Source organism: Lampetra fluviatilis, unplaced genomic scaffold, assembly GCF_964198595.1.
Source record: "Lampetra fluviatilis unplaced genomic scaffold, kcLamFluv1.1 SCAFFOLD_891, whole genome shotgun sequence".
NCBI classification, from domain to species: domain Eukaryota; kingdom Metazoa; phylum Chordata; class Hyperoartia; order Petromyzontiformes; family Petromyzontidae; genus Lampetra; species Lampetra fluviatilis.
The window spans coordinates 22,501-38,453 of record NW_027621648.1 but is presented as its reverse complement, the minus strand read 5'-3'; the positions used below and the strand labels follow the sequence as shown (position 1 = coordinate 38,453).

Sequence of the window (15,953 nt, the reverse complement as noted above, 5' to 3'; positions counted from 1 at the left end):
CACTCAGTTACTCACTCGCTCAGTCACTCACTCACCCACCCACTTTCTCAACCACTCACTCACCCACCCCCTCACCCACCCACCCACCCACTCACCCACCCACCCACTCAACCACTCAGCCACTCACCCACTCGCTCACCCACTCACTCACTCAGTCACTCACTCAGTCACTCACCCACTCACTCACCCACTCACCCACTCACTCACCCAGTCACCCACTCAGTTACTCACTCACTCACCCACCCCCTCACTCACCCACTCACCCACCCACTCACCCACCCACTCACTCACCCACCCACCCACCCACTCACTCACTCACTCACTCACCCACCCACCCATCCACTCACCCACCCACCCACCCACTCACCCACCCACCCACCCACTCAACCACTCGCTCATCCACTCACTCACCCCCTCACCCACCCCCTCACCCACCCCCTCACTCACCCCCTCACCCACCCCCTCACTCACCCACTCACCCACCCCCTCACTCACCCACCCACCCCCTCACCCACTCACTCACCCACCCACTCACCCACCCACCCACTCACCCACCCACTCACCCACCCACCCACCCACTCACCCACCCACCCACCCACTCACCCACCCCCTCACCCACCCACCCGCCCACTCACCCACCCACCCACTCACCCACCCACCCACCCACTCACCCACCCACCCACCCACTCAACCACTCAGCCACTCACCCACTCACTCACCCACTCACTCACCCAGTCACCCACTCAGTTATTCACTCGCTCATTCACCCACCCACTCACCCACCCACCCACTCACCCACCCACTCACTCACTCACTCACCCACCCACTCAACCACTCACTCACCCACTCACTCACGCACTCGCTCAGTCACTCACCCACTCACTCAGTTACTCACTCGCTCAGTCACTCACTCACCCACCCACTTTCTCAACCACTCACTCACCCACCCCCTCACCCACCCACCCACCCACTCACCCACCCACCCACTCAACCACTCAGCCACTCACCCACTCGCTCACCCACTCACTCACTCAGTCACTCACTCAGTCACTCACCCACTAACTCACCCACTCACCCACTCACTCACCCAGTCACCCACTCAGTTACTCACTCATTCACTCACCCACCCCCTCACTCACCCACTCACCCACCCACTCACCCACCCACTCACTCACCCACCCACCCACTCACTCACCCACCCACCCACCCATCCATTCACCCATCCACTCACCCACCCACCCATCCACTCACCCACCCACCCACTCACCCACCCACCCACCCACTCAACCACTCGCTCATCCACTCACTCACCCCCTCACCCACCCCCTCACCCACCCCCTCACTCACCCCCTCACCCACCCCCTCACTCACCCACTCACCCACCCCCTCACTCACCCACCCACCCACCCACTCACCCACCCACTCACTCACCCACCCACTCACCGCTCTCTTATCAAGTCTGTGCGCTCTCCCTCTGCGCAGGTGTTCCCCAGCCAAGATGCACTGGACCAGCCCGACTTCAACGTGGTCGACTACATCAACAGCTTGTTCCCCACCGAGCAGGTGACAGGGCACAGACAAAGCTGCCCCGGGTAGCCTCACGCGCGCTGCTGGGGCAAGGGCGGAAGACTCCGCTGTGGCTGGGAGATGTTGACTACCTCGCCTGGTCTGCAGGAGGTCGTGGGTTCGATTTCGTGACCCTGTGAGATGTTGACTACCTCGCCTGGTCTACAGGAGGTCGTGGGTTCGATCTCCGACCCTGACGACGCCTACTGCTGTATGTTTGGCACCAGGAGATGTTGACTTCCTCGCCTGGTCTACAGGAGGTCGTGGGTTCGATCCCGTGACCCTGTGAGATGTTGACTACCTCGCCTGGTCTACAGGAGGTCGTGGGTTCGATCCCGTGACCCTGTGAGATGTTGACTACCTCGCCTGGTCTACAGGAGGTCGTGGGTTCGATCCCGTGACCCTGCGAGATGTTGACTACCTCGCCTGGTCTACAGGAGGTCGTGGGTTCGATCTCCGACCCTGACGATGCCTACTGCTGTATATTTGGCACCAGGAGATGTTGACTTCCTCGCCTGGTCTACAGGAGGTCGTGGGTTCGATCCCGACCCTGTGAGATGTTGACTACCTCGCCTGGTCTACAGGAGGTCGTGGGTTCGATCCCGTGACCCTGCGAGATGTTGACTACCTCGCCTGGTCTGCAGGAGGTCGTGGGTTCGATCCCGTGACCCTGTGAGATGTTGACTACCTCGCCTGGTCTGCAGGAGGTCGTGGGTTCTATCCCATGACCCTGGGAGATGTTGACTACCTCGCCTGGTCTGCAGGAGGTCGTGGGTTCTATCCCATGACCCTGGGAGATGTTGACTACCTCGCCTGGTCTACAGGAGGTCGTGGGTTCTATCCCATGACCCTGGGAGATGTTGACTACCTCGCCTGGTCTACAGGAGGTCGTGGGTTCGATCCCATGACCCTGTGAGATGTTGACTACCTCGCCTGGTCTACAGGAGGTCGTGGGTTCGATCCCATGACCCTGTGAGATGTTGACTACCTCGCCTGGTCTGCAGGAGGTCGTGGGTTCGATCCCATGACCCTGTGAGATGTTGACTACCTCGCCTGGTCTGCAGGAGGTCGTGGGTTCTATCCCGTGTAACCCTGCTGCTGTTGCTGTATATTTGGAGTCTGCGTCTCTCCTTCCCCGTGATGGTCGCTTGGAATTTTTCTCCGGGTCCTCCGGTTATTCACCCTCCTCATTTCCAGTGGACATCTCTCGGCGTTTCAGAGTGTTTGGGTTGCTGCTGTAAATGTCCAGGCGATGACGATGATGATGATATCAGTCACCTGGTAAAGCTGCTTTTAAATTTCGATTAAAAGCTTCTTCCGTGACTGCAGGGATTCATCTTCTCGGTTCTTTCGGTAAAGTCGTCACGTAGAAGGGAAGTAATAAAACAATAAAAATAAAACATAAAATAATAAAAATAAAACGTAATAAAAAAATAAAAATAAAACATAATAAAATAATAAAAAATAAACATAATAAAATAATAAAAAATAAACATAATAAAATAATAAAAATAAAACATAATAAAATAATTCTCACGACGTTTCGGCCACAACGCAAGCAGCCGTCCTCAGGTGAAGAACAGGTCTGTCGGAAAGACAGCGTCTGAATGAGCACCACCAAGCTTGGCAGCGTATATACTTAAATAAATACTTAAATATATACTTAAATATACGCTGCCAAGCTTGGTGGTGTTCAGAAGAACAGGTCTGTCGGAAAGACAGCGTCTGAATGAGCACCACCAAGCTTGGCAGCGTATAAACTTAAATATATACTTAAATATACGCTGCCAAGCTTGGTGGTGTTCAGAAGAACAGGTCTGTCGGAAAGACAGCGTCTGAATGAGCACCACCAAGCTTGGCAGCGTATATACTTAAATATATACTTAAATATACGCTGCCAAGCTTGGTGGTGTTCAGAAGAACAGGTCTGTCGGAAAGACAGCGTCTGAATGAGCACCACCAAGCTTGGCAGCGTATATACTTAAATAAATACTTAAATATACGCTGCCAAGCTTGGTGGTGTTCAGAAGAACAGGGCTGTCGGAAAGACAGCGTCTGAATGAGCACCACCAAGCTTGGCAGCGTATATACTTAAATATATACTTAAATATACGCTGCCAAGCTTGGTGGTGTTCAGAAGAACAGGTCTGTCGGAAAGACAGCGTCTGAATGAGCACCACCAAGCTTGGCAGCGTATAAACTTAAATATATACTTAAATTTATACTTAAATATACGCTGCCAAGCTTGGTGGTGTTCAGAAGAACAGGTCTGTCGGAAAGACAGCGTCTGAATGAGCACCACCAAGCTTGGCAGCGTATAAACTTAAATATATACTTAAATAAATACTTAAATATACGCTGCCAAGCTTGGTGGTGTTCAGAAGAACAGGGCTGTCGGAAAGACAGTGTCTGAATGAGCACCACCAAGCTTGGCAGCGTATATACTTAAATAAATACTTAAATATACGCTGCCAAGCTTGGTGGTGTTCAGAAGAACAGGGCTGTCCGGAAGACAGCGTCTGAATGAGCACCACCATGCTTGGCAGCGTATATACTTAAATATATACTTAAATATATACTTAAATATACGCTGCCAAGCTTGGTGGTGTTCAGAAGAACAGGTCTGTCGGAAAGACAGCGTCTGAATGAGCACCACCAAGCTTGGCAGCGTATATACTTAAATATAAACTTAAATATACGCTGCCAAGCTTGGTGGTGTTCAGAAGAACAGGTCTGTCGGAAAGACAGCGTCTGAATGAGCACCACCAAGCTTGGCAGCGTATATACTTAAATAAATACTTAAATATACGCTACCAAGCTTGGTGGTGTTCAGAAGAACAGGGCTGTCGGAAAGACAGCGTCTGAATGAGCACCACCATGCTTGGCAGCGTATATACTTAAATATATACTTAAATATACGCTGCCAAGCTTGGTGGTGTTCAGAAGAACAGGTCTGTCGGAAAGACAGCGTCTGAATGAGCACCACCAAGCTTGGCAGCGTATATACTTAAATATATACTTAAATAAATACTTAAATATACGCTGCCAAGCTTGGTGGTGTTCAGAAGAACAGGTCTGTCGGAAAGACAGCGTCTGAATGAGCACCACCAAGCTTGGCAGCGTATATACTTAAATATACGCTGCCAAGCTTGGTGGTGTTCAGAAGAACAGGTCTGTCGGAAAGACAGCGTCTGAATGAGCACCACCAAGCTTGGCAGCGTATATACTTAAATAAATACTTAAATATACGCTACCAAGCTTGGTGGTGTTCAGAAGAACAGGGCTGTCGGAAAGACAGCGTCTGAATGAGCACCACCAGGCTTGGCAGCGTATATACTTAAATAAATACTTAAATAAATACTTAAATATACGCTGCCAAGCTTGGTGGTGTTCAGAAGAACAGGTCTGTCGGAAAGACAGCGTCTGAATGAGCACCACCAAGCTTGGCAGCGTATATACTTAAATATATACTTAAATAAATACTTAAATATACGCTGCCAAGCTTGGTGGTGTTCAGAAGAACAGGTCTGTCGGAAAGACAGCGTCTGAATGAGCACCACCAAGCTTGGCAGCGTATATACTTAAATATACGCTGCCAAGCTTGGTGGTGTTCAGAAGAACAGGTCTGTCGGAAAGACAGCGTCTGAATGAGCACCACCAAGCTTGGCAGCGTATATACTTAAATAAATACTTAAATATACGCTACCAAGCTTGGTGGTGTTCAGAAGAACAGGGCTGTCGGAAAGACAGCGTCTGAATGAGCACCACCAGGCTTGGCAGCGTATATACTTAAATAAATACTTAAATAAATACTTAAATATACGCTGCCAAGCTTGGTGGTGTTCAGAAGAACAGGTCTGTCGGAAAGACAGCGTCTGAATGAGCACCACCAAGCTTGGCAGCGTATATACTTAAATATATACTTAAATAAATACTTAAATATACGCTGCCAAGCTTGGTGGTGTTCAGAAGAACAGGTCTGTCGGAAAGACAGCGTCTGAATGAGCACCACCAAGCTTGGCAGCGTATATACTTAAATATACGCTGCCAAGCTTGGTGGTGTTCAGAAGAACAGGTCTGTCGGAAAGACAGCGTCTGAATGAGCACCACCAAGCTTGGCAGCGTGTATTTAAGCTGCTGGGTTAGGGGAGGAAGGGCGCCTTGACACAGGAATTTGCATATCAACAGATACGCTGCCAAGCTCCCTCACCACGTGTCTCTCTCACCACGTGTCTCTCTGTGTCTCTCACCACGTGTCTCTCTGTCTCTCTCTGTCTCTCTGTGTCTCTGTCTCTCTGTCTCTCTCACCACGTGTCTCTCTGTGTCTCTCACCACGTGTCTCTCTGTCTCTCTCTGTCTCTCTGTGTCTCTGTCTCTCTGTCTCTCTCACCACGTGTCTCTCTCTCTGTGTCTCTCCGTGTCTCTCTCACCACGTGTCTCTCTCTGTCTCTCTGTGTCTCTCTGTCTCTCCGTGTCTCTCTTTGTGTCTCTCTCTGTGTCTCTCCGTGTCTCTCTCACCGTGTGTCTCTCTCTGTGTCTCTCTGTGTGTCTCTCTGTCTCTCTGTCTCTCTCTCTGTCTCTATGTGTCTCTCTGTGTCTCTCTCTGTCTCTCCGTGTCTCTCTCACCACGTGTCTCTCTGCGTGTCTCTCACCACGTGTCTCTCTCTGTGCGTGTCTCTCTCTGTGTCTCTCCGTGTCTCTCTCACCACGTGTCTCTCTGTGTGTGTGTCTCACCATGTGTCTCTCTCTGTGTCTCTCTCTGTCTCTCCGTGTCTCTCACCACGTGTCTCTCTCACCACGTGTCTCTCTGCGTGTCTCTCACCATGTCTCTCTCACCACGTGTCTCTCTCACCACGTGTCTCTCTGCGTGTGTCTCTCTGCGTGTGTCTCTCTCCGTGTCTCTCTCACCACGTGTCTCTCTCACTACGTGTCTCTCTGCGTGTCTCTCACCATGTCTCTCTCTGTGTCTCTCACCACGTGTCTCTCTGTGTCTCTCTGTGTGTCTCTCTGCGTGTCTCTCTCACCACGTGTCTCTCTGCGTGTCTCTCACCACGTGTGTCTCTGTGTCTCTCTCACCACGTGTCTCTCTGTGTGTGTGTCTCACCGTGTGTCTCTCTCTGTGTCTCTCTCACCACGTGTCTCTCTCACCACGTGTCTCTCTGCGTGTCTCTCACCATGTCTCTCTCTGTGTCTCTCTGCGTGTCTCTCTCACCACGTGTCTCTCTGTGTCTCTCTCACCACGTGTCTCTCTGTGTGTCTCTCTGTGTGTCTCCAGTCGCTCACGAACATCGACGAAGTTGTCAGCAAAATCCGGCTGAAGATCCGGTGAGAATTCACATCCATCACAAACTCTCATCATCATCATCATCATCTATCATCATCATCATCATCTCTCATCATCATCATCATCTCTCATCATCATCATCATCATCATCTCTCATCATCATCATCTCTCATCATCATCATCATCATCTCTCATCATCATCATCATCATCTCTCATCATCATCATCATCTCTCATCATCATCATCATCATCATCTCTCATCATCATCATCATCTCTCATCATCATCATCTCTCATCATCATCATCATCATCTCTCATCATCATCATCATCTCTCATCATCATCATCATCTCTCATCATCATCATCATCTCTCATCATCATCATCATCTCTCATCATCATCTCATCATCATCATCTCTCATCATCATCATCATCTTTCATCATCATCTCATCATCATCATCATCTCTCATCATCATCATCATCATCTCTCATCATCATCATCATCTCTCATCATCATCATCATCTCTCATCATCATCATCATCTCTCATCATCATCATCATCTCTCATCATCATCATCATCTCTCATCATCATCATCATCTCTCATCATCATCATCATCATCTCTCATCATCATCATCATCATCATCTCTCATCATCATCATCATCTCTCATCATCATCATCATCTCTCATCATCATCATCATCTCTCATCATCATCTCATCATCATCATCATCTCTCATCATCATCATCATCTCTCATCATCATCATCATCTCTCATCATCATCATCATCTCTCATCATCATCATCTCATCATCATCATCATCTCTCATCATCATCATCTCTCATCATCATCATCATCTCTCATCATCATCATCATCTCTCATCATCATCATCATCTCTCATCATCATCATCATCTCTCATCATCATCATCATCTCTCATCATCATCATCATCTCTCATCATCATCATCATCTCTCATCATCATCATCTCTCATCATCATCATCATCATCTCTCATCATCATCATCTCTCATCATCATCATCATCATCTCTCATCATCATCATCTCTCATCATCATCATCATCATCTCTCATCATCATCATCTCATCATCATCTCTCATCATCATCATCATCTCTCATCATCATCATCATCTCTCATCATCATCATCATCATCATCATCTCTCATCATCATCATCATCTCTCATCATCATCATCATCATCTCCGATCATCATCATCATCATCTCTCATCATCATCATCATCATCATCTCTCATCATCATCATCATCTCTCATCAATCTCTCATGCACGCAGTCTTCATATCTCCTGACCCCCGTGTCTCTCGTCTCTCTCCCCGTGTCTCTCTCCCCGTGTCTCTCCCCGTGTCTCTCTCCCCGTGTCTCTCCCCGTGTCTTTCCCCGCGTCTCTACCCGTGTCTCTCCCCGTGTCTCTCTACCCGTGTCTTTCCCCGTGTCTCTCCCCGTGTCTCTCCCCGTGTCTCTACCCGTGTCTCTCCTCGTGTCTCTCTCCCCGTGTCTCTCTCCCCGTGTCTTTCCCCGTGTCTCTCCCCGTGTCTCTCCCCGTGTCTCTCCCCGTGTCTCTCCCCGTGTCTCTCCCCGTGTCTCTCTCCCCGTGTCTCTCCCCGTGTCTCTCCCCGTGTCTCTCCCCGTGTCTCTCCCCGTGTCTCTCCCCGCGTCTCTCTCCCCGTGTCTCTCTCCCCGTGTCTCCCTCCCCGTGTCTCTCTCCCCGTGTCTTCGTGTCTCTCTCCCCGTGTCTCTCTCCCCGTGTCTCTCTCCCCGTGTCTCTCCCCCCGTGTCTCTCCCACCGTGTCTCTCTCCCCATGTCTCTCTCCCCGTGTCTCCGTGTCTCTCCCCGTGTCCCTCTCCCCGTGTCTCTCTCCCCGTGTCTCTCTCCCCGTGTCTCTCTCCCCGTGTCTCTCTCCCCGTGTCTCTCCCCGTGTCTCTCTCCCCGTGTCTCTCTCCCCGTGTCTCCGTGTCTCTCCCCGTGTCTCTCCCCGTGTCTCTCCCCGTGTCTCTCCCCGTGTCTCTCCCCGCGTCTCTCTCCCCGTGTCTCTCTCCCCGTGTCTCTCTCCCCGTGTCTCCCCGTGTCTCTCCCCCCGTGTCTCTCTCCCCGTGTCTCCCCGTGTCTCTCTCCCCGTGTCTCTCTCCCCGTGTCTCTCTCCCCGTGTCTCTCCCCGTGTCTCTCCCCGCGTCTCTCTCCCCGTGTCTCTCTCCCCGTGTCTCTCTCCCCATGTCTCCCCGTGTCTCTCCCCCCGTGTCTCTCTCCCCGTGTCTCCCCGTGTCTCTCTCCCCGTGTCTCTCTCCCCGTGTCTCCGTGTCTCCCCGTGTCTCTCTCCCCGTGTCTCTCTCCCCGTGTCTCCGTGTCTCAGGAGGCTGGATGAGGAGATCCGTGTTGTCGTTCGCGGTCAAACCAACGTGGGCCAAGATGGACGGCAGGTGAGGATTCATTCACTCACTCACTCACTCACCCCACCACTCACTCACTCACTCACCCCACCACTCACTCACTCACTCACCCCACCACTCACTCACTCACTCACCCCACCACTCACTCACTCACTCACCCCACCACTCACTCACTCACTCACCCCACCACTCACTCACTCACTCACTCACTCACCCCACCACTCACTCACTCACCCCACCACTCACTCACTCATTCACTCCACCACTCACTCACTCACTCACCCCACCACTCACTCACTCATTCACTCCACCACTCACTCACTCATTCACTCCACCACTCACTCACTCACTCACTCACTCACCCCACCACTCACTCACTCACTCACCCCACCACTCACTCACTCACTCACTCACTCACCCCACCACTCACTCACTCACTCACCCCACCACTCACTCACTCACTCACCCCACCACTCACTCACTCACCCCACCACTCACTCACTCACTCACTCACCCCACCACTCACTCACTCACTCACCCCACCACTCACTCACTCACTCACCCCACCACTCACTCACTCACTCACTCACCCCACCACTCACTCACTCACTCACCCCACCACTCACTCACTCATTCACCCCACCACTCACTCACTCACCCCACCACTCACCCACCCACCCAACCACTCACTCACTCACTCACCCCACCACTCACTCACTCATTCACCCCACCACTCACTCACTCACCCCACCACTCACTCACTCATTCACTCCACCACTCACTCACTCATTCACCCCACCACTCACTCACTCATTCACTCCACCACTCACTCACTCATTCACCCCACCACTCACTCACTCATTCACTCCACCACTCACTCACTCATTCACTCCACCACTCACTCACTCATTCACCCCACCACTCACTCACTCATTCACTCCACCACTCACTCACTCATTCACTCCACCACTCACTCACTCATTCACTCCACCACTCACTCACTCACTCACCCCACCACTCACTCACTCATTCACTCCACCACTCACTCACTCATTCACTCCACCACTCACTCACTCACTCACCCCACCACTCACTCACTCATTCACTCCACCACTCACTCACTCACTCACCCCACCACTCACTCACTCATTCACTCCACCACTCACTCACTCATTCACTCCACCACTCACTCACTCACTCACTCACCCCACCACTCACTCACTCACTCACCCCACCACTCACTCACTCACTCACTCACCCCACCACTCACTCACTCACTCACCCCACCACTCACTCACTCACTCACCCACCACTCACTCACTCACCCCACCACTCACTCACTCACTCACTCACCCCACCACTCACTCACTCACTCACCCCACCACTCACTCACTCACTCACCCACCACTCACTCACTCACTCACTCACCCCACCACTCACTCACTCACTCACCCCACCACTCACTCACTCATTCACCCCACCACTCACTCACTCACCCCACCACTCACTCACTCACCCCACCACTCACCCACTCACTCACCCACCACTCACTCACTCACCCCACCACTCACTCACTCACCCCACCACTCACTCACTCACTCACCCCACCACTCACTCACTCATTCACCCCACCACTCACTCACTCACCCCACCACTCACTCACTCACCCCACCACTCACTCACTCACTCACCCCACCACTCACTCACTCATTCACCCCACCACTCACTCATTCACCCCACCACTCACTCACTCACCCCACCACTCACCCACCCACCCAACCACTCACTCACTCACCCCACCACTCACTCACTCATTCACCCCACCACTCACTCACTCACCCCACCACTCACTCACTCATTCACTCCACCACTCACTCACTCATTCACCCCACCACTCACTCACTCATTCACTCCACACTCACTCACTCATTCACTCCACCACTCACTCACTCACTCACCCCACCACTCACTCACTCATTCACTCCACCACTCACTCACTCATTCACCCACCACTCACTCACTCATTCACTCCACCACTCACTCACTCACTCACCCCACCCCACCACTCACTCACTCATTCACTCCACCACTCACTCACTCATTCACCCCACCACTCACTCACTCATTCACTCCACCACTCACTCACTCACTCACCCCACCACTCACTCACTCACTCACCCACCACTCACTCACTCACTCACTCACTCACTCACCACCACTCACTCACTCACTCACCCCACCACTCACTCACTCACTCACTCACCCCACCACTCACTCACTCACTCACCCCACCACTCACTCACTCACTCACCCCACCACTCACTCACTCACTCACTCACCCCACCACTCACTCACTCACTCACCCCACCACTCACTCACTCATTCACCCCACCACTCACTCACTCACCCCACCACTCACTCACTCATTCACTCCACCACTCACTCACTCATTCACCCCACCACTCACTCACTCACCCCACCACTCACCCACCCACCCAACCACTCACTCACTCACTCACCCCACCACTCACTCACTCACTCACCCCACCACTCACTCACTCATTCACCCCACCACTCACTCACTCACCCCACCACTCACCCACCCACCCACCACCACTCACTCACTCACTCACCCCACCACTCACTCACTCATTCACCCCACCACTCACTCACTCACCCCCACCACTCACTCACTCATTCACTCCACCACTCACTCACTCATTCACTCCACCACTCACTCACTCATTCACTCCACCACTCACTCACTCACTCACCCCACCACTCACTCACTCACTCACCCCACCACTCACTCACTCACTCACTCACTCACCCCACCACTCACTCACTCACTCACCCCACCACTCACTCACTCACTCACTCACCCCACCACTCACTCACCTCACTCACCACTCACCCACCACTCACTCAATCACCCCACCACTCACTCACTCACTCACTCCACCATTCACTCACTCACTCACCCCACCACTCACTCACCTCACTCACCACTCACCCACCACTCACTCACTCATTCACCCCACCACTCACTCACTCACCTCACCACTCACTCACTCACTCACCCCACCACTCACTCACTCACTCACCCCACCACTCACTCACCTCACTCACCACTCACCCACCACTCACTCAATCACCCCACCACTCACTCACTCACTCACCCCACCACCCACCCACTCACCCACCCACTCATCCACTCACCCACCCACTCACCCACCCACCCACCCACTCACCCACCCACTCACCCACCCACCCACTCACCCACTCACCCACCCACCCACTCACCCACCCACTCACCCACCCCACCCACTCACTCACCCATCCACCCACTCACCCACCCACTCACCCACCCACTCACACACCCACCCACCCACTCACCCACCCACTCACCCACCCACTCACCCACTCACCCACCCACTCACCCACCCAGCCACCCACCCACCCACTCACCCACTCACCCACCCACCCACTCACCCACCCACTCACCCACCCACTCACCCACTCACCCACTCACCCACTCACCCACCCACTCACCCACCCACTCATCCACCCACTCACCCACCCACTCACCCACCCAACCACCCACTCACTCACCCATCCACCCACCCACTCACCCATCCACCCACCCACTCACCCACCCACCCACCCACCAACTCACTCACTCACCCAATCACTCACCCACCAACCCACCCACTCACCCATTCACCCACCCACCCACCCACTCACTCACCCACTCACTCACCCACCCACTCACTCACCCACCCACTCACCCACCCACTCGCTCACTCGCTCACCCACCCACCCACCCACTCACTCACTCACCCACCCACCCACCCACCCACTCACCCACCCACCCACCCACTCACTCACTCACCCACTCACTCACTCACTCACTCACCCACCCACCCACCCACCCACCCACTCACCCACTCATCCACTCACTCACCCACTCACTCACCCACTCACCCACTCACTCACTCACCCACTCACCCACCCACTCACTCACTCACCCACCCACTCACCCACTCACTCACTCACCCACTCACCCACTCACTCACTCACTCACCCACCCACCCACTCACCCACTCACCCACCCACCCACTCACCCACTCACCCACCCACCCACCCACTTACCCACTCACCCACTCACCCACCCACCCACCCACTCACCCACTCACCCACTCACCCACTCACCCACCCGCTCACCCACCCACTCACCCACTCACCCACCTACCCACTCACCCACCCAATCACCCACTCACCCACTCACCCACCCACCCACTCACCCACCCACTCACCCACTCACCCACCCACTCACCCACTCACCCACCCACTCACCCACTCACCCACCCACTCACCCACCTAGTCACCCACTCACTCACCCACCCACCCACCCACTCACCCACCTAGTCACCCACCCACTCACCCACCTACTCACCCACCTAGACACCCACCGACTCACCCACCTACTCACCCACTCACCCACCCACTCACCCACCCACTCACCCACCCACCCACTCACTCACTCACTCACCCACTCACCCACCCACCCACTCACCCACTCACCCACCTACTCACCCACCCACTCACTCACCCACTCACCCACCCACCCACTCACCCACCCACTCACTCACCCACCCACCCACCCACCCACACACTCACTCACTCACCCACCCACTCACCCACCCACTCACTCACTCACCCACTCACCCACCCACCCACTCACTCACCCACTCACTCACCCACCTACTCACCCACCCACCCACTCACTCACCCACCCACTCACCCACCCACTCACCCACCCACCCACTCACTCATCCACTCACTCACTCACTCACCCACTCACCCACTCACCCACTCACTCACCTACCTACTCACCCACCCACTCACCCACTCACTCACCCACCCACTCACCCACCCACCCACCCACCCACTCACTCACCCACCCACTCACCCACCCACCCACCCACCCACCCACTCACTCACCCACCCACCCACCCACCCACCCACCCACCCACCCACTCACTCACTCACCCACTCACTCACTCACCCACTCACCCACCCACCCACTCACTCACCCACCCACCCACTCACTCACCCACTCACTCACCCACCTACTCACCCACCCACTCACCCACCCACTCACCCACTCACCCACCCACTCACTCACCCACTCACTCACTCACCCACTCACCCACCCACCCACTCACTAACCCACCCACCCACCCACTCACTCACCCACTCACTCACCCACCTACTCACCCACCCACTCACCCACCCACCCACTCACCCACCCACCCACTCACCCACCCACTCACCCACTCACCCACCTACCCACTCACCCACCCACTCAACCACTCACTCACCCACTCACTCACCCACTCACCCACCCACTCACCCACCCACTCACCCACTCACCCACCCACTCACCCACCCACCCACTCACTCACCCACTCACCCACCCACCCACTCACTCACTCACCCACTCACTCACCCACTCACCCACCCACTCACCCACCCACCCACTCACTCACCCACTCACTCACCCACTCACCCACCCACTCACCCACCCACTCACCCACCCACTCACCCACCCACTCACTCACTCACCCACTCACCCACCCACCCACTCACTCACCCACCTACTCACCCACCTACTCACCCACCCACTCACCCACCCACTCACTCACCCACTCACCCACCCACTCACCCACCCACTCACCCACCCACCCACTCACCCACCCACCCACTCACCCACCCACCCACTCACCCACTCACCCACTCATTCACCCACCCACTCACCCACCCACTCACTCACTCACTCACCCACCCACCCACTCACCCACCCACTCACTCACTCACCCACTCACTCACCCACTCACTCACCCACTCACTCACCCACCCACTCACCCACTCACTCACTCACCCACTCACCCACTCACCCACTCACTCACCCACCCACCCACTCACCCACTCACCCACCCACCCACTCACCCACTCACCCACCCACCCACTCACCCACTCACCCACCCACTCACCCACTCACCCGCTCACCCACCCACTCACCCACTCACCCACCCACTCACCCACCTACCCACCCACCCACCCACCCACTCACTCACTCACCCACTCACTCACCCACTCACCCACCCACTCACCCACCCACTCACCCACCCACTCACCCACCCACTCACCCACCCACTCACTCACTCACCCACTCACCCACCCACCCACTCACTCACCCACCTACTCACCCACCTACTCACCCACCCACTCACCCACCCACTCACTCACCCACTCACCCACCCACTCACCCACCCACTCACCCACCCACCCACCCACTCACCCACCCACCCACTCACCCACCCACTCACCCACTCACCCACTCACTCACCCACCCACTCACCCACCCACTCACTCACTCACTCACTCACCCACCCACCCACCCACTCACCCACCCACTCACTCACCCACTCACTCACCCACTCACCCACCCACTCACTCACCCACTCACCCACCCACTCACCCACTCACTCACTCACTCACCCACTCACCCACTCACCCACTCACTCACCCACTCACCCACCCACCCACTCACCCACTCACCCACCCACCCACCCACTCACCCACTCACCCACCCACTCACCCACTCACCCACCCA

The 15,953-nt window shown here is 54.7% G+C and overlaps 1 protein-coding gene across 1 annotated transcript in view; it reads left to right on the top strand.

Annotated features, from left to right (window-relative positions):
• Positions 1–1,482: 1,482 nt before the first annotated feature.
• Positions 1,483–15,953, top strand: part of LOC144955528 (vacuolar protein sorting-associated protein 53 homolog) — a gene marked incomplete at both ends in the record, with an annotated part of 31,048 nt that continues 16,577 nt past the window's right edge. Inside the window, 3 exons of the mRNA XM_078885717.1 lie at positions 1,483–1,563; positions 6,842–6,891; positions 9,238–9,304. Of these exons, the coding sequence (XP_078741843.1) occupies positions 1,483–1,563; positions 6,842–6,891; positions 9,238–9,304 (198 nt within the window). The remainder of the gene's footprint in view (positions 1,564–6,841; positions 6,892–9,237; positions 9,305–15,953) is intronic.